Here is a 19,986-nt window from a genome sequence, read left to right as displayed (position 1 = left end):
GTTTGTCTTTCCAACTTCAAAATTGTCTATCGAAACAAAGGCATTGTTAGATGCTCTTGCATTTAAAATTCTTTTTAGATCTTTTACACTGTGGGCTAGAATTGAATCAAGACAAAAGTAATTGCCGAGCCCTGGGACCTATGTATGGTGAAAATAGACATAAAACCATTATGATTCCAGGTAAAACCAAAATATTTCAGCGGGGGCTTTTTGAGAAAATTAGATTTAAAAATTTCAAGTTTAATTTTCACCCCCTAGGAGTTGCCGAAAAATAATGACAAGAAAAGCAAATATTATCTATTTTAAATAATGAATAATTTTGCTTTTATGAAGTCCTTCTTAAAACCTCTATATATATGATTTATTTTAGGCTTAAATTTCGTGACCTTTGCAAAGCAAGTGATAAAATGACCATTTATTAACTCCCTTCAGGAGTGGTTCTATGAAGAACTTTATAAAAGCAAAGTTGTTCAAAATTTAAAATAAATAATATTTTCCTTTCTTGTCATGATTATGCGGCAACTCCTAGGTGGTGAAAATTGAACTTGAAATTTTCAAATCTAATTTTCTCAAAAAGCCCCCGCTGAAATATTTTGGTTTTACCTGGAATCATCATGGTTTTATGTCTATTTTCACCATACATAGGTCCCAGGGCTCGGCACTTACTTTTGTCTTGATTCAATTCTAGCCCACAGTGTTTATGGATGTTCTCGTCTATTTGTTTGTCTTAAACCATAATTAACTTAATACCACTCCCCTGATATATGAATACTAGCGGTTACGCCCCTAAGGTAAGAGGAAAAAAGTATTTTTTAGTGGGATAATTCTTTTCTAGAGGCAATATCTCTTTGGAGAGTGAAGTAACCCTCTCAAAAATAGTTAAAAACCTTCCTAGGGACCATAAAGAAGATCCATATCTGTTGATCGGTTATAGAGATCCTTCGCTACAGACAAAAAAAAGCTTAATACTTTATTTGATAGGATTATAGTATGCCGTTACAAATTTCCTGTTATAGTTCTAAAAGCTTTAACATTTATAAACCCTGAACCACTTCATTATGCAATTTACATTTTCCTGGATATTTTGTCTATGGTAGTCCATAAGTGTACAGCTTTACAGTACATTGTTTCTATTTGTTAAAGCAACACATATGATAAAAGAAAAAGATTCTGTTTAAAGTAAAATACTTATGTATCAATCAAAAACTATATATTTTGATTTTTTACTGATCCATTCATTATGCAAATCCAAAGAAAATCAATGGGAAAACGTTTATTTTGCACTTTTCTCCTCTTTAAAAGATTGAATCTGATAAAATCTTTATTTAATGACCCACCAAGCAAGATTTTGTTCCAATATGATATCTTAAAAATTCAAGAGAAGCACTGAATTAAAGATAAGTTTTTTTTTAAATTACTAACTTCCCCCGCAGGGTTAGTTTTAAGGGGAGAGAATTTGGAAAAAAAATAACATGGTCTCAAATGATTTCAAATTTTCTAATTTGGTGAGAATACCAAATTTTTTTGGAGGTGGCGGATAACGGCGATTTTGGCGGGAGCGGCGGTCACCAATATTCTTTGTAACTTTGGCCCTGCATAAGCTTAAATTCAAAAATAGGAAAATTTTGGCTATAAGGGTTCTCGAGTAAACAAAATTTCAAAATACTGAACGTTCAGTATTTACTGAAAATACTGAATCCCAAATTTCCAAATACTGAACAATACTGAACATTTTCAGTATACTGAACAATGTGGCCACGCTGTAAATGAACATTTTTAATCTAAATAATATACTTTTGTGCCAAGGCTTTTAAACAACAGTTTGAACTCAGCAAAAGATTTGATGATACTGCACCAAAATGCTTTACATTTAACAAAATTTCATTTAAAACCATGGTGAAGCCTAACTTTTTAGTCAATAAACCAAATATTAAACATAAACCTAGTATATTCAGTAAAAAAAATACTATAGATCAATGCTGGAAGGTGCTTAGAATAACTTGCTCTTGTTCGTGGATAGTCCCCTTTAGCTCTTTCAAACCTGGCTATTCTTGTTTCCAAGGATAAAGCTATAAAACTCTTCTCATAACCATTTGTTTAACCATTCTTTCAAAAACTATATATCCATACAGATACATATTTTCCTACCCTTCAATCTGATGAATAAGGGATGAAACATTGGATGAAAAAACTAGATATCTTGTAATCCAAGTATCTATTACATACAGAAATCTAGGGATTCTTTAACATTAACCCTTAACGGTCGAGGGGGAGGGGGGAGGGCGTTGAATAAGAAAATTACAGCCGTTCGAAATATTTAGGTAAAAAAGGGCCTAAAAACAAAGGTTGTTAAATAAAATGGCGAAGGGAGCGAAAATTGACTCACTTAAGGTCAGAAATTCATTATCAAACAGGAAAATTTTAGCCCTCTAGCTTTAATAGGAACTTAGATAATAGCCCCACCCCACCCCCCCCCCCCCACCCCCGACCGATAAAGGTGCGGCAGAGGGGCCTGACTGTTAAGGGGTTAAGTAATCAAATGTTTTATTATGCTTTCTATCTTATATATAAAGTATTAAGTTTTTTGATATATTCACTGAAGCTAACTGAGGCTTTTAGGGGCTTAACCGCTAGTATTAATTTAAAGTAATCTACATTAAACTTGTAAATATTTATATTTCCAGTGTGTTTTAAACTACAAATACCTAAATTACATAATCTATAAATTCTATCTTCCTTATTCTTCTCAAAATTGTAAGTGAAATCTGCTTTTGATAGGAGGAAGAAGTTGTTGTTTGCATATAAATTTAGCTCCATTCACTTTTACTCCCTGCACCCCCATCATACAATTTATGTGAGTAGGAAAGTTGTAAAGTTAAAGTCAACAATGACTTACTTTTTCTTTCTCCCCCTCCCCCCTCTTTCTTAATCCATTTTCCGAAGATCCTTTCTTGAAAGTTTGCTTGATTAGTAACATGGGAATCATCAACTTAATGGGACACTACTAGTTTTATTTATGTATACAGGGCGTTTCAAAAAAAACTGCGTTTTCCGGTTTTGGGAAACAACCAGTAGGAGTATGAAAAAAATGATTATAGGTCCATATTCTATGTATAAATGTACACCAGATTTGCTTAAGGTGTTTTTTAATATCTCTAAAAATACGGCTTTTCTGATAGGTACATGTAGGAGAAAAATGCTTGATGTTAAATTTGATATATCAATTTGATTGAAATAACTTGTAAATTTTTTTGTAAATATATAATTATTTTTTTCATACTCCTACTGGTTGTTTCCCAAAACCGGAAAACGCAGTTTTTTTTTAAACGCCCTGTATAAGAAATAATAGTTATTTCTTTCATCGTATTTTAACGGCTTTCCGCGAATAGAGTACAATTATAAGATTAAAACCAGGTTTTTAGCCCCCAGGTGCCGCAGGCACGGGCTAAAAAAATGGTTTTAATCTTATGATTGTACATTTTTATATTCGTAGAAAGCCGTTTATAATACGATGGTAGACATAGTTTTTTCGTATTGATGAGAACCGGTTCCTATCCACCGGATTCGAATGAATACGAGAAAAGTGACGAAAACACATTAAGATATTTAAGTTTCAGTTTACTTATAGTAGCAGCAGCAGTAGTAGTATGATCAAGCTTAAAGAAGTGTAAAATACAAATTTTTACTGCTTAAATATGTTCCAAATATTTTTTTGTAAGTCAAAATATTGTTATTTTATATACACCAAAAGGTTAAAATCTTTCAATAACCTTAAATATGAATTCACTGTGTAAATAAAAAATGAAAAACTAGTGTCCTCTTAACCCCAACTTAATTCTCATCAAAATAGGATGAAGAGAGACATAAAGATAAACTAACAAATCAGAGAGAGGAAACAAGGTTCAGATAATTAAATCTATTCAAATCATGTAACACTAGCGGCTACGCCCCTAGAAGCCTCTAGTGGCACTTTAAATATTTATTTTATTTCAAATATGTAGGTAATCATTTTCTATGTTGCGTTCAAGTCTCTACGTAAATTTTTTTTTTCAATTTTTTTAGGATTTCTCTTGGGAGGGTGATGGTACACTACCCCAAAATAGTTATAAACCTTCCCGGGACCTATGAGAAGCTACCCTGTTAAGGAGAACCCGATCGGTTCTGCAGTTAGTGAGATCCTTCGGTACAAACATACAAACACAAATCAAGGATTTGTAGATAAATACAGTTTCTTAAAATATCCCTCTGAGCATAACCCCTCACCCCCATCCCCTCTTATTTTAAAATACATGACATGAGGAAGATAGTTTTTCGTTAATTTTTATTACTAAAGGTAAGGTTAGGTTAGGTTATAATAGGTATTTGGTAGCCCCGCAGTGTTAGGGATGGGAACCGCAAGTAAAGTACCTGTAAGGTTAGGCCATCCGCATTGGTTATTCATATTGAGAAAAAAAACGAATCACCCCCATTGTTAATATAAATAAGGAAGGGGGAAGGCATCATTGCAGTGTTTCGGAGCATGAGCCGGAGCCGGGAGCAGCAACATTTTTGGTGGAGCCGGAGCCGGATCTGGAGCCGTATTTTTCGATAAAAACGGCTCCGGCTCCGGATTAGCTAAAAATGATTTTTTAAAGTATTATTATAATTTGGCAACGGTCTATTTCCATATAATAAACTGAAAAACGAGGAATGAGAAACTGTCCCAATTTTGTATAACTTTTACGGAACAAGTTCCAATTACGTCATATTTTTCTTTCCCGAAAAAGGGAGGGGGGGAAGAAAATCTCTTCAAAAGAGATGGAGAAAACCCCCTTTTCTCCCATCTCTTTTTTCTTCCCCCCTTCCTTTTTTTTCTTTCCCCCTTCTCTTTTTCGGGAAAGAAAAATATGACGTAATTGGAACTTGTTCCGTAAAAGTTATACAAAATTGGGACAGTTTCTCATTCCTCCTGAAAAACTATTGTTACTTAACAAATAGACACACATCCTTCTACTTTTATATAGCTTTATTCAAATGAAAGCAAAATATTTTATATTATTTATTTTATTTTATCAAATTCAATAATGAAAAAAAATTATATATTAATTTTAAGGTAGGAGCCGGAGCTGGAGCCGGAGCCGTATTTCAAAATACGGCTCCGCGGAGCCAGAGCCGCATCAAAATTATACGGCTCCGACACCCTGCTTTGAATGAAAGTACCAATGAATATTTCTTTCTTGATTTGCTATTTTTGGTTTGGAATGTCTATAAATCATGGATAGTACCATTTTAGTTGTTATCTGGCTCATATCATTGATATTTAGTCATACCCTATTTACACAACATTTATTGAATATTTGTCTATTTTCGCCGCTAACAACTCTGTCACAAGTTAAGACTCCAATCATGTGGACTAAGAAAAATTAGTTTATCTAGCCAAGTCATTCTATTAGCAGCGCAGCTAATCCAAAACTATAAGATGTCTGTCCGTTTGTAAGAATCCACTGTTATTCAAGACGGATAGTAATTCTAATATTTTCAAATCATTGAACTTTCAGTAAGTAAATCACTTGGATGGCTTTTAAGAACATCTAAACTTTAGCCGCTAATAAAGAAAGCTAACATTTCTGACGAATGACCATCCTACCTATGTTGACCATCCATATGAAGAAAAATGTTAATTCTATGAGGCTTACTTGGCTGATATATAAGATAGGATCAATAATTTCATTTGAGCATTTACTATGTATCTATTTGTAAGTCTGTATGTTTGCCTAAACTGGTAAGGTTTTTTTCTGAAACTTAAGATTTTAAGAACTTATGAACCGATTGAGGTGTTAATTTTAGGGAAGATCTACATAGGTCCAAGGAAAGTTTTAAGCTATTTTATCAATCTTCGAAAAAGAGCTCCTAGATTCAATGCTAGCGAATTTTTATAGTATTTGACTAAATTTCTGAGCTTCATTGCTAATGGACGTTGTCATCCTTGTTTATTAAGAATTAATTATCATGTTTTCTACCAATGCATGTGTTTGTTAAAGACAAAATAAGGCGAATGAATATAAAAAGAAACTTCTTATTAGCTTATGTAACAAGCATTTTTGCAATTTGTTGCAATTAAAACTAAAAATAATATTGATCGTTTCTTCAGTCAGCTACAAGTTTCACTTATTAAAGTACATGATAATCTGGAATAAGATCCAAGTAATAATAAATCCATTATTTTGATTTAGCTAAAGATATAAAATATTCCTTTTTAAGCTAATTAAATTATAATTAGCTGATTGACATTGACCTTAACTTAATTTTGAAATGAAATTCTTTTTAATCTTCATGATTAGGAAAGTAGAAATTATAAAAAATTCTAATTAATGAAGGAATTAATGAAAACATTTTAAAATAGAATAGATAGAAATACGGATGACAACATCCAAAACGGCGAGACTCTAAAATAATCCTGTTGGTCAAACGAACATTAAAACTTGTAGATTGTTAGAACGTAGTAAGTATAAAGGGGGGGGGGGGTAAAATGTGGTGACTCGTCACACGATATACCAGCAATTTTATTTTGGGTGATACTCCCATAGTTTTGGAGATAATTGGATGAAATCTTTTGGGCTGGGTCACTAATTACCCCAACTATTGGTATCTTATAAAAAAACGGCTTTGGGACCGCCGCTCCCGCCGCCAACCGCCGTTTTCCGCCGCCACCAAAAAAAATTTTTTAGTGCATTTCTCGCCGAATTAGGCAATTTGGAATCATTTGAGACCATGTTATTTTTTTCAAAAAATTTTCCCCTTACAAGCAACCCTGCGGGGGGACATTTTTTTTCAAGGTATATCTTAATTTCAGTGGTACTCCTGTGCTTTTAAAGATATTGAAACAAAATCATTTTTTTCAAATTCTCGTTTAAAAAGGTATATCTTAAATACAGTGCTACTCCTGTGCTTTTAAAGATATTGAAACAAAATCTTTTTAGGTTGGTAAGTAAAAAATATTTGAATTAAGAAAACGGGACCGCCGCTCCGCCGTCCGCCGCCGTTTTCCACCGCCACCAAAAAAAAAAAATTATTGCATTTCTCGCCGAATTAGGCAATTTGAAATCATAGGGGACCATGTTATTTTTTTCAAAAATTTTTCCCCTTACAAGCAACCCTGCTTAGTCATTTTTTTCAAATTCTCGTTTATCAAGGTATATCTTAAATACTGTGCTACTCCTGTGCTTTTAAAGATATTGAAACAAAATCTTTTTAGGTAGGTCAGTAAAAAATATTTAAATAAAAAATGGCAGAGGTACCACCGCGGAAAACGGCGGCGGCCGTTTTCCGCCGCCACCAGAAAAAAATTTTTTATTGCATTTCTCGCCGAATTAGGCAATTTGGAATCATTTGAGACCATGTTATTTTTTAAAAAAAATTTTCCCCTTACAAGCAACCCTGTGGGGGGACTTAGTCATTTTTTTCAAATTCTCGTTTATCAAGGTATATCTTAAATACTGTGCTACTCCTGTGCTTTTAAAGATATTGAAACAAAATCTTTTTAGGTAGGTCAGTAAAAAATATTTAAATAAAAAATGGCAGAGGTACCACAACATACAGAAAAAAAAATTTTATTGCATTTCTCGCCGAATTAGGCAATTTGGAATCATTTGAGACCATGTTATTTTTTTTAAAAGATTTCATCCAATTATCTCTAAAACTAAGGGAGTAGCACCCAAAATAAAATTGCTGGTATGTTGTGTGACGAGTCACCACATTTTACCCCCCCCCCCCTTTATTATTCTAAACATAATGGATTTATAACCTAACTGTTACTTTAATCATCATGCAAAGTCTAAAATCAATAAGATAATTCTGACATGCCCTAATTATAGAAAGGCTCTACTTTTTAAAATAAAGTACAAATAAACTTTTAGAACAATTAAGAATAAATATAAAATCTCAAACAACTAAAATAAGCTAAATTTCTTTTCTTAAATATTTTCATAAGACCGATCTTTTTGATGATTTGTCTTGATAATACTTAGACATATTATGTAAATGTCTGTCTGTCTGTCTGTAACAAAGAATCTTGCTAACCGGTAAGAAAAATGATTCTCCCTTACAGTGAAGCTTCTTATTAGTCCAGGGAAGGTTTGTAACTATTTTTGGTGAGTACCTTCCAAGAAGAAAAACACGTCCCCCACCCTCACTCAAGAATTTTGGCATAAATCAAAAGTGTTGAACCAGGGCAAGATTGTGAAGCCAAATAAAGAAGAAATCAAATTACTTTCATCTTCCAACAGAATTGTGCTAAACTAATCCACAATTTTAAACACATTTTTCCCCACACAAAATCCTTATGCTAATATGTCGAGGATAATCATTGGTTTTCCAGTGTGGCTTCATAACCGATTAATAACAGCTGGATTAGAACCCGTTATCAGCCGTAATGAAAAATCTTGTATAGCATCGTATTACAGACAATTTCCCTTGAATAATAAAATAAAATCATAAAATCAACAATTCTCAACACCGCCCCCAGGCGTTTTTCAGTCCTTGGATACTTGTATTATATTGTGTTAAACCTATAGCATTCACTGTTTACAAAAAGAATAGATTATTAATAAATTCTTAATGCAATGTAATTATCATTTATAAATGTTGAATATTAAATGTATATGTTGTTTTGTCCCAATAAATATTTGAATTTGAAAAAAAAATATCAGTTTTGTTAGCCCGGGCTATCGGTTCCTCGGATCTAACAAAACTTGTTTTAATCTTATATTTTTCATTTAAATATCCGCAGAAAGCAGTCTATAATACGATGCGATAACTAACTATTCTTTTGGGATATTTATGCTGTTCTTATATTGTTCTTTGGTATAAAAACATGGCCGCCGGCCTACGTTCTTAACACGTAGAAATTAAGCAAATATTTCTTATGTTAACATCTAAGCAAAAACTATCCTTTTCTTATTTTATATAGCTAAAGCAGTAAGGTTTTCTTTTGTTTGTCTCCTAATTTTTGGGTAACTAATGAACAGTTTGAGTTCTCCATTTTAAGGATCTTAACATAGGCCACTCACGGGATGGTTTTAGGCTTTTTACAAGATTTCAGTCAAGGTATGGTTTTAGGGATATTCTAATGCCCTCCTTACCCAGACTGTAATCAGGGGGCGCATCCACTTGCTGTGTATAAAATTTCAAAGCATAAAGAATAAAAATAAACTTATTTTCCTTGTTAAAAAGATTATATTCAAATTTTGTTATATTTCCACAAGAAAATTTAAAAGTAATTCTAACTAAATTAGAATCTAGACAAAATGCCATTTCCTCGCTTTAAAATCTGACCAAATTAGGATCAAATTGTGGTCATAACATAATTCAACAAAAAAACACTTTCAGAAAAGCAAAACTTTTGAAGTATACCTATCTTTTTATTTCATTTAAACTGCTACTGTTTAGTGTTTATGGATCTAATTTTAAAAATCTATTTAGACATTATATATTTGTTCATTTTCACAGTTTGTGCTTTAATGTTTATATGTAATATAAAGAGGACATCCAAGCTTTTTTGAGGGGGGGGGGGGGGGTAAAAGTGAAGAGTTTTATAAGTTAGAGTGGGTAATCAAATGTATTTATTAATCTTAAACTGGTTAAGGGGGTTTTAAAACTCAAAAGTGGGTAAACAACGCGTATAACCCCCTCCCTCTTGGACATCTATATATTATAACAACCACACTATTTTGTGCTATTTCTAAGACACTTTATATCAACTTTATTGTGTAAACATATCCTAAGATTATATGAGGAAATAATGTTTGCTGGATTTAATGTAATCTTATCTTTGCAAGTTGGCCAAAAAACAAACTCACACCCACACATAAAAATCCACACAGATGGTTAAAACTCACACACACACAAAAAGTGTCTAGCTCTGAAAAGTTGAAAATTCTGACTATTTAATGATTTTGTATTCCAAATTAACACATGACTTAACTACAATATAAAAAAAATAATGGGTACTTATCATAAAGTTTTAAACCAAATAACAAATTCCGAATCTTATTTTTACGAACGAGATTTTTGAGAGGAGATAAAGTAAGGGGTTTCAAAAGTTAAAGGGGGATAATACATTTTATTTTGGGGGTGTGGGAGGGGGTGAAAACTCTTTTACTAATCCCCTAATCCCCCTCCCTCCCCTTGGACATCTATAGTCTAAAATTACAATTTATATAAAGGTTGAAAGTTGCTCAATAAAAAAAAAGATCTTACCTTCTTTCTTAAAAGTACACTCAAACTGATGATCTTTCATTTTCTTAGCTGGGCCCCTGAATTCACAGCCGGCCCCAGCATACTGGCAAGCCACCAGGGTTCCCTCACATCTAGAAACATTATAATCTTTAATCTAAATTGGTAGAAATGGAGTTCGGTACATGGTTGTTATAAGCCTGCTTGTTTTCAATTCCGGGGAAAAATAGTTCCACTATTTGTCATTTAGACTTAATAGTGTGGAAAATTCACCAAAATATACCAAATTAACTAAATTTGAAGAAAATGAGAAAGCTCAAAGTGTCATGTGTGACGTCATAAGAATCTATCTCTTTCTTAGGGGTGTCCTTTCCCACTTCCAATGACATATAAATATAAATTATTTTCTATCATTTCTTTACTAAAAAATCCTTCAACAATTATCTTTGTTTCATAAATGTTGTCATCCTTAGTAGACATCATTACGAAAATACAAAGTAGGGCATTAAGTTAGTCTACGAACAATTTTTGGACGTATATCAAGAAAACTGGCAAAACCTATCCAACTAATAATCTTGAATAACCTCAATGCATAAATAGAATAAAATGCTAAAGTTGCTAAAAAGTCCGATTTGGTCTTCAGGGCTGTGCAAAACCCGGGTTTTTTTAAAAATACCCCGGTGTCGTGGAAAATAGGGGTTTTACCCGGGTTTTAGGGGTTTCTTGGGGTTTTTGGGGTATTTTGGGTTTTTATACTTTTTATACTGTAAAAGATTGAATAATATACCTATTATATATGTTTATATAGTATATAATAGACGATTCTTTCTATGCCCCAGCGAGTTTCATAGTGTTTTCACAGTAGATTTTCTCTTATTTCTACCCCTGCGGGGCAATCATTACCCCTTAACTAACCTAACCTAAAATAACCTATTAATAGCTGCTATAAAAATACAAAGAAAACAACAAGAAGATTTCCTAGGTCCTTTATTTTTTTTTGCAGAAGATTTCCTTGGTCCTTTTACGAATTTCACCTTAATTTTTTTTTGATCACCTCTTGGGGCAAAGCCCCTAGAGGCTAGGGGCGAAGCCGCTAGTAAACAATGAAATATAAACTTATTTTTGAAACAATTTTACTTTTTTTAAATAAAACCCCCAAAACCTCATGGGTTTTTTAAGGTGGGTTAAAGGGCAAAAAACCCTAGTGGGTTTTGGGGTGGGTTATTTGTCTGCCAACCACTCTTCATAGACGTCCAGGGGGGGGGGGGGGGAGGGCGTATTTTCCCTGAAACTTTGAAACTTCTCACTATACCCCAAATTTTTAAAGAATACATTAGAATACCCCACCATCAAACGTTTAAAACCCCTCATTTTACCTCGCTCAAATTTTTAAAGAATACATAAGAAAACCCCGTCAAACCTTTGAAATCACTTATTTTCCCTCTTAAAAGAAGCTTGGACGTCCTTGTTCGACATAATCCCATATTTTGTTTGTGCAAATAAAATGAATTACCTGTACTTGAGATGATCTTCTAAATTACCACGGGGCGCCGTCTCTTTGCAAGAATCAGAGTGAGGACAAACCACAGATAATTTGTCAAGCAATCTAAAAAAAAATTGTTCAGGGTTTAAGGATCAGGCTTTCAGCACATAAATCTTTCCAAATTAATGTAGGTATATTGAATTGAAAATAGTTATAAAACTTTCCAAAAACCATGAGACGCTTTACTGTAAAGGAGAACCATATCGGAGCCGCGGTTGTCGAGATTCTTCGGTAAACACAAGACAGACACTCACAAACACCTATCCTTATTCCTGGACACAAAAAAATAAATCTAAACATTATTTAGAAAAATTATCATCAAATGCATAATATTGTATAGGCCTTTATTTCCATACTTAAATCCAGTTCTAATCCATTAAACAAAGTAGGGGGAGGGGGATTGGATTTAAGAATACCCACATTTGCATTCACGCCTACTTAAATATTCCACATTTATTTCACATTCAATTGGTTTACCATTTAAATGTGTGTTGGAGTGTGTGTGAGGGTTTAGTTGTGTGTGTGTGTGTGTGTGTGTGTGTATGTGTGTGTGTGAGGGTGGATGTGTGTATATGTGTAATTGCGTGTGTGAATAATAATGTGCAAAATCTGGATAAGAACTTATTGTATTACAGATGTTTTTTTTTGTACCAAAATATATTTTTTTTCATATTAGGTATAAACTACCTATAGAAAATAGCCTAGAACAGAAAAAAATAAAAGATTAAAGCATTTTAATGCTCATTTAGGCTGTTTAGATATCTTTTCTGTTAACATTAATATGAATTTTATTTAATATAGTTTCCAGTATGGCTTCCAAACCGATTAATATCCGCACTATTAGAACCGGTTCTCAAAATAAATATCTTGTTAGCCCGGGCCTTCGTCCCTTCGGGTCTAACAAAATTGGTTTCAATAACTTTTCATTTTAATATCAGCGGAAAGCTGTCTTCAATACGATGCAATAAATAACTATTATTATTTTGATTACCTCAGCTAAAAACTAAAATCCTACACTTTATGAGCAATCCTTAATTTTAGAAATTGTTCTTGACAGTTTTCTAGATATTTCAATTGAAATTAATATCAGTTGAAAAATCTATTTAAATTTTCTTTCACTCCTTCAAATCAGAAAAGTTTAATTTAAGAATATGCTTTTTTTACTTAACTAGTGGTTTCGTTCCTAGCCTGAATGGGCTCATCTCCTAGAGGGTATGATAAACCCCTAACATTTGATAATTCTAAATAGCAATTGCAACCTATACTTACCCTAATATATTAAGTTGATTTTATGTGGGGCATGATAAATAATATTTTTGGGGGGTTGGGTAAGGTTAAGTCCCACATACAGGCAATTGCCTGAAAACCACCATATGGCCAGTTATCATATTCTCTTAAATTATAGCCCTGTACCATTGGTCAAGTGGTTAACAAGATCTTAAAAAGGGGGGGGGGGGGGGCGAAAGTGACATTTTTTAAACCAAAACTAAAAGTCAAAGGAACTCAACTAAAAAAAGAGTTACAGGTCTGAAATTTTGCATGGCAGTTACTTTAAAGGGGTACAAAATGGATCTGTGAAGAAACGGCGGCGCAACCGCCGAAAACCACCGAGAAAAGGCAAAAAAAATTTCTGCGGGAAACGGCGGTTTTCGTCGGTTGCGCCGCCGTTTCTTCACAGTTCCATATTGTACCCCTATAAAGCAACTGCCATGCAAAATCTCAGACCTGTAACTCTTTTTTTAGTTGAGTTCCTTTGTTGACTTTTAGTTTTCGTTTCAAAAGTGTCACTTTCGCGCCCCCCCCCCCTTTATCCCGACGAATTTTCTTAAAACATTTTGTGAATCTACTTACATTTATTATGATATTAGAGGCTGCACCCCTAGTATCTAGGCTTAAATCTAAAATTAAAATAGCCTAAGACCAGCCTTGGACCTATGTGAAGATTCCCTAAACAGATGAACTCAATCGGTATTGTATTATTTGAAATCTTAAGCTTCGAACCAAAAAACCTTACTGTCTTAAAATAGGATTTAAATTTTTTATTACTTTGCATGTGTACTGTAGTTTGTGCAAAATTGTTGAGGAATTACAAGTAGCAATGTTGCTGTTTAAAGCATGTCATTGTAAAAATCAATGTCATATATCAAAAAATGCATATTGCATACTGCCCAGAGATCTTAATGGATAAGTCGATTGACAATAAATTGATGAACATCCATTATAATGTTATTTACCCCTCATGTAGATTACAACATGTTGAAAATTTTGGATACTAGTACTATTTTGACCAAAACAATCGAGATTTAACAGATGTACCCAAAGTTTATAAGCCAGCAGAAGAGTTAACATGTTAATAAAACTTTGAGTACCAGTATAATTTACAGTCCAATGTTCCCCTACCTCCCTGATGTTTCCCAGGGATAAATGTTCTAGTAAACATTATATCCTCTCTATGAAATATCATTTAATGATAGTTCTTTCCCTAGACTTCACTATAGAGAAGCTTCGTTTGCAGCCTTAAGTCGTCTAATGACGCCTAATCTTCCTAGGAATCTTCAGTCAAAAAATAATATAATCCAGACAACAAAATCACATACAAATTAATGATAAATATACAAGAAACTAGGTAATTTGATTAAAATGCATACGGGCTAGTTTTTAAAAATCTATAAATTTAAAATTGATAAGACGATTTTAAAATGTAAAAAAAAAAATAGTAAAACTTATTTAAGGAAAAGGCTTTGAATCAATAGCTTTTTGTTATTGATCCCTCTTTTTTTAGCTTTTAATGATACCCTTACCCCTATGATCCAACCCATCTTTTTTCTACATTTGATTTGTGAATCTTATGCATTTTATATTTTTGCACAAAAAATGAAAAATGCTAACTTTTTACAATATTTCAGAATCAGAAATTCTACTTCAAATATTTGTAAATATGAAGCAGGCGAGTTCTTAGAGGTGGGTTAAGGGGTTATACCCCCCTAGGGTAAACTTAACTGGTAGAGTACAAAATTTCATAACGAAGGGCTGTTAAATCAATTTTCGCATGTATTTCCTTACTCACCCCCCCCCCCCCCCTCTCTCATTTGGAATTTTTCAATAAGTAGTTAAAAGTTTCAGGGTGGAAAATAGTTATTTCTTTCATCGTATTATAAACGGCTTTCCGCGGATATAGAATGTACAATTATAAGATGTAAACCAGTTTTTTAGCCTCGTCGGGCTAAAAAAAACTGGTTTTAATCTTATGATTGTACATTTTTATATTCGTAGAAAGCTGGATATAATACGATGCTAGACATAGTTTTTTCGTATGTATGAGAACCGGTTTCTATCCACCGGATTCGAATGAATACGAGAATAGTTATTTCTCGTATCGTATTATAAACGGCTTTCCGCGGATGTAGAATGTACAATTATAAGATTAAAACTAGTTTTTTTAGCCCCGTGGTGCCGAAGGCACCGGCTAAAAAAACTAGTTTTAATCTTATGATTGTACATTTCTATATTCGTAGAAAACTGGATATAATACGATGCTAGACATAGTTTTTTCGTATTCATGAGAACCGGTTCCTATCCACCGGATTCAAATGAATACGAGAAAAACTATTATTATCAACCTCCCTCCCCCATAGTGCACGCCCTTGATATTAAATAAAATTGGTATGGGATTTGAATTCGGGTATATCTGTACTATACATATCAAGTCTAGACCAAATTTAAGTCATTGCACTTGATTTCAAGAAAAAAAAGAATTTTTTTTATATAGTAAAATATTCTTCGTTAAATCTCCACGGAAAGCTGTTGAGCAATAAAAAGGTTAGAAATATTAAATCTTAAAAGTTTCGATTGCTTTTACATGTTTAAAAGTTATTTAAATTTATCCTACTAAGTTTATAACGTAGGAAGGTTTTTTTTGTTTGAAGCTAAAGATCTTGGAAAATACTGTTCTATATAAATAGGTTGTACTTATATAAGTTTTATAAATGTTTTGGTATGGTATTGGGCTATTTTTCTGGCTCCTCTACCCTTCCCTAGAGACATAAGGGGGGGGGGGGGGAGTTTGTACAGTTATAGGAAAGGAAAATTCAGTATCAAATTTTGGCCTGGCCGTTTGGGCTTGTTTTTATAGTTATCAACCTAATTCTTTTTGTAAACTCTCTTATATGATTGGATCTTGCTGTAAAATTTTGAAAATTGAAGTTTGGGACTTTCCTTCTAGGGGCTAGTGGGGCAAAAGACTCAACTCCTCTATGTCATAAAAGGTTCCATTAAAAAAATCAGCTTGATATCTTTAAAAACAAGCTCATAACTTAAAATTGTAATGTTTAAGGGGGTCTTTTGCCCCTCTAGCCCCAAGAGGGAAAGTCCCAAAATTCAATTTTCAAAATTTTACAGGTAGATCCAATCATATAAGAGAGCTTACAAAAAGAATTAGGTTGATAACTATAAAAACAGGCCCAAACGGCCAGGGCAAAATTTGGTAATTAATGAATTTTCATTTCCTATAACTGTACAAACTTCCGCCCCCCTTATCTACTTTATTCATATACTTTATGAACAAAAAACACGCAAGAAAACTGATTCTAAAAGACATGTATGTATAATAAGACCATTGCATGTATGTTAATCTATTTATCAATAATTCCAGAATATTGTAAGAATGTTTTTATAGGAACAATAACATTGTTCACATACACATTTATTGTCTTAATCTTCTTCTATTTACTTTTATTATTTCTTTGGGAATATAGAAAATAGTACGTTCATAATACTAACTAAATGTAAGGAAACTGCTTTTTTTTAATCTCCAATTATATTAAAGGAATAGACGTCATTGGAAACCCTCATTTACCTCTTACAAAATTAAAAGCTTGGGCGTCCTTGATTGAATGTTTACCTTTTAAGAACCAGATTCGATGGTGTGCAGGTCAGCTGATTCAAAGGTTTCCTACAGATCGGACAGGTCTGGTTCACACGCAGGTAAGCGGTCAAACAAGCCTACAATAAACAAATAATTGATATAAGTAATAGGATGTGCGTCTATTCTGTTTGTTTGCAGGCCGAAAGGTCTCCCTATCCGCTAGACCGACATGGCTCACCTTTATATTACAGCTAGAGAGGCTTCTAATATGTCCCTGAGAAAATTTTGTTTATTTTGGGAGATGGTACAGAAGTGAAATAACTCAGGAATAGGTATAACCAACAAGCAAAAAAATAATATTTGGGGGGCAAATGGAGAGGTCGTCAATGTTACGATGTGTTGGCCCCAAACGACAGCTGAAAAACACGTATGGGTTTCGTGTTTTTTTTCCCGAATTAATTTCATTGTTGGTATAAGCTGGAAATAACTTCCAAAATTCCCCCCCCCCCCCAAAAAAAAAAATAATAATAAATAAATAAATAAAAATACCTGGCAGAACGTGTGGCTACAGGGTGTATCTGTTGGATTAACAAAGGGCTGCAAACAAATCTGGCACATGAGGTCTTCATCCGGCTCTTCCTCGTAATCATACATGTGGGGCTCATGGTGGGAGTGGTGCTGCCCACAGTTACGGCACACCTTGGGCCGAGAGGGCTTCCGGACACTTCCCATGCGGGACTCCATTGTCACTTACTTTGGCTCCGGCTTAGGAATCCTAAAGATAGATATCTATAATACAAAGTAGAACGATGTCTGTCTGTTTGTCTGTTTGTTTGTTTGTTTGTAGCAAAGGATGTCGCTAACCGCTAAACCGATCGGGTTCTCCTTTACAGGGTAGCTTCTCATAGGTCCCGGGAAGGTTTATAACTATTTTCTTGGGAAAGCCGCTAGTTCTATTATATAAAGTGGTAAGGTTTTATTTTTGTCTGTAGATAAGATTTTAATTACTACTGACCAGATTGAGTTCTGAATTTAATGGAAGCTTCTTATAGGTCCTTAGATGGTTTTGGGCTATTCAATTTATCTTTCTGAGTTTGGTTTTAGGCTATTTTCCTACTTTCAATTACATAATCCTTCAAATACAGTAACATAGCTCCAAGATGCTAAGAGCGCTGCCGCTAGTTGATTCGATCGAAAATAACATAAATGTTTGATAAACATCAGTTTGAAAAAAAAATTATTAAGCAAATGTACAGAGAAAATAAACATACTTTTGGAGAGAAAAAAGACTACTTATTTTTTCATCATTAAAGTTGGAATTATAAAAAAATGTCGAATAAAAAAGTTTTTTTTTTAATTATAGGTAGGTAAATTGTTATATAAAGCTTAAAAATTTGGTTTACCTTAAATCAAAACCGGCATTTATACACAATTTCTTTATATTTTCTTGTTTTAGGTCTACATTTTCACAAAATCACTCGTCGTACGTTTAAATTTCACTATAATTATAACAGCTTCACGGGTTTATTTAAAAATAAATCATTTTTATAATTTTTCACTATGAATATTTAAAAAATAATGTAATAAAATAAAGTTATATTAACAGGCAGCTGTTTGAGCTGATAGGGTTGGGTACTATTTGACTATCTTGCGCTGCGCGCTATGGCAGTTTACTTCTTGTAGCTGCCTAACACTGCCTGTGTGTGCGTGTTTTGTGTGTGTGTGTATTAGTGTGTGTGTGTCTGAGTACATAGGCAGAGAAAACATAATAGTGCCTGCTTTCTGTAAAACCAATTTAACCAGACGATCGGTGTTTTTTAATTCAATACCAAAAAAAGCGACGATAATATAACATTTAAAAATTATATTGTTCGATACCAAAAAGATTATTTTTAAATTAAAATAATTATCTAATAATACAAATTTGTCGTCGACTTAATTTTAGAATAAAGTAGTTTTAACAAAAATGGGTTACTACAAAGGTAAATTGCCGGAAAATATACCCTTTAAAAAGTTTTTTTTATATTTTTTTTAATTTTTAAAACTTAACTTAAGGATCGTTTTACATTAAAAATTATATTTTTTTATTTGAATTATCCGGAAGAATATTTAACCTGTCCCACCTGTAATCAGCTGTTTGGACATAGACAAATTAAAACCACTTGTTTTTATTTCAACGATTTTGAAATATTTTTTTGTTATTTTTTAAAAATGCGCCAAAAATATAGATTTTAGAATATTTTTACATTTCTAATATTTATCTATGAAATAGATGGACCACACATTAAAATAATTTGGTATTTGTTGTGCAATATGGTGGAATTTCAAAAAATACATTAAACGTGTCTCTAGGAGCATTTTGGCAAGCGGCCCAGGTCGTTCGGAATAAAACGTGGAAAGACAAGGATAAAAAGTTAATATGAGAAGTCTGAAGTAACACAGTTTGAGAGATCTTAAGCGAATTATGTGAGAAAATTCGCTCGTAGTATTGAATAAAAAGTAGAATGGCTGATATAGAAAGCCTGGAGAGCTAGCAGACAGAAAAAATTAAATTAACCTTAGTTGTCAGCTACGGCCGTTAGATGGCGGTAGAGAGACGTAGTATAGAGGGAGTACCTCTTGCGGCAGATTCGTGCATTATAAATGATATACAGGCTATATGAAGCGGCAGGGGCCGACAATGATGTATAGGCACGTTTATATACTCTTAACTGAGTGGTAGTAGAGGAGAACTCTACGTAAGGCGGTACAGGCCAGATAAGTTTCTCAATTGCGGTAGGCAGATTGTGAGACGGAACGGTACAAGTTTAGATTAAACCACGAGGGGTGGTTGTTGTCAAGCTGAGCGCGAAAGCAAGTACCCAGCGAGACATTTCTCCATAGAGTCGCCTACGAGCTCGTGCAATATATGTACGGAGTCCTATGCTACCTCGGATCCCATTCGCCATGAATTAACACCTAATTTTTTGGCGAACAACGTTGGAAAATCGTCCTTTCAAGTAAAAGGTAGCATGCGAGTTCGCCATCGATATCGTGGCAGAGTATGAAGCGAAGTCGCACAATAGTAGCACAAATTAAAATGCGTCAAAGGAGATATCGACGGCGACTCGAAACATTTCTTATACGAATTCTTAAATGCTTGAATCAAAGCACATATAGGAAGGGGCAAGTTAAGCCGAGAAATTAATGTTTTCATATTATTGTTTGTGGAGTGAGAGATATAGAGAGGGGGAGAGAGAGAAGGGAGTGAGAGAAAGAGAGAGAGAAAGGGGTAGAAGACAGAGAGAGGGGAATAGAGATATAGAGAGAGTATACCAGATTTATCTTTCCTTCGTCACCCATTTAAAACTCGTCTTTACATCTAATG

General features: G+C 33.5%; 1 protein-coding gene across 2 annotated transcripts in view; it reads right to left on the bottom strand.

Annotated features, from left to right (window-relative positions):
• Positions 1 to 18,409, bottom strand: part of LOC145313250 (ligand of Numb protein X 2-like) — a 141,552-nt gene extending 123,143 nt beyond the window's left edge. The window contains exons 1-5 of one of the 2 annotated variants that reach the window (XR_013877288.1): positions 18,023 to 18,409; positions 17,169 to 17,394; positions 16,656 to 16,756; positions 11,726 to 11,818; positions 10,237 to 10,346 (exon numbers count right to left, since the gene is read on the bottom strand). Coding sequence is in view for 1 of the 2 variants with exons in the window: in XM_080152571.1 (XP_080008697.1) it covers positions 10,237 to 10,346; positions 11,726 to 11,818; positions 16,656 to 16,756; positions 17,169 to 17,363 (499 nt within the window). In the remaining variant the exon portion in view is untranslated. The remainder of the gene's footprint in view (positions 1 to 10,236; positions 10,347 to 11,725; positions 11,819 to 16,655; positions 16,757 to 17,168; positions 17,395 to 18,022) is intronic. The other variant, XM_080152571.1, reaches the window with a different exon arrangement.
• Positions 18,410 to 19,986: the final 1,577 nt, after the last annotated feature.

Source organism: Acartia tonsa, chromosome 3 (assembly GCF_053477335.1).
Source record: "Acartia tonsa isolate MP-2025a chromosome 3, ASM5347733v1, whole genome shotgun sequence".
NCBI lineage: Eukaryota > Metazoa > Arthropoda > Copepoda > Calanoida > Acartiidae > Acartia > Acartia tonsa.
Note: the sequence above shows the minus strand (reverse complement) of the source record. Positions and strands in the feature narration are given on the sequence as shown.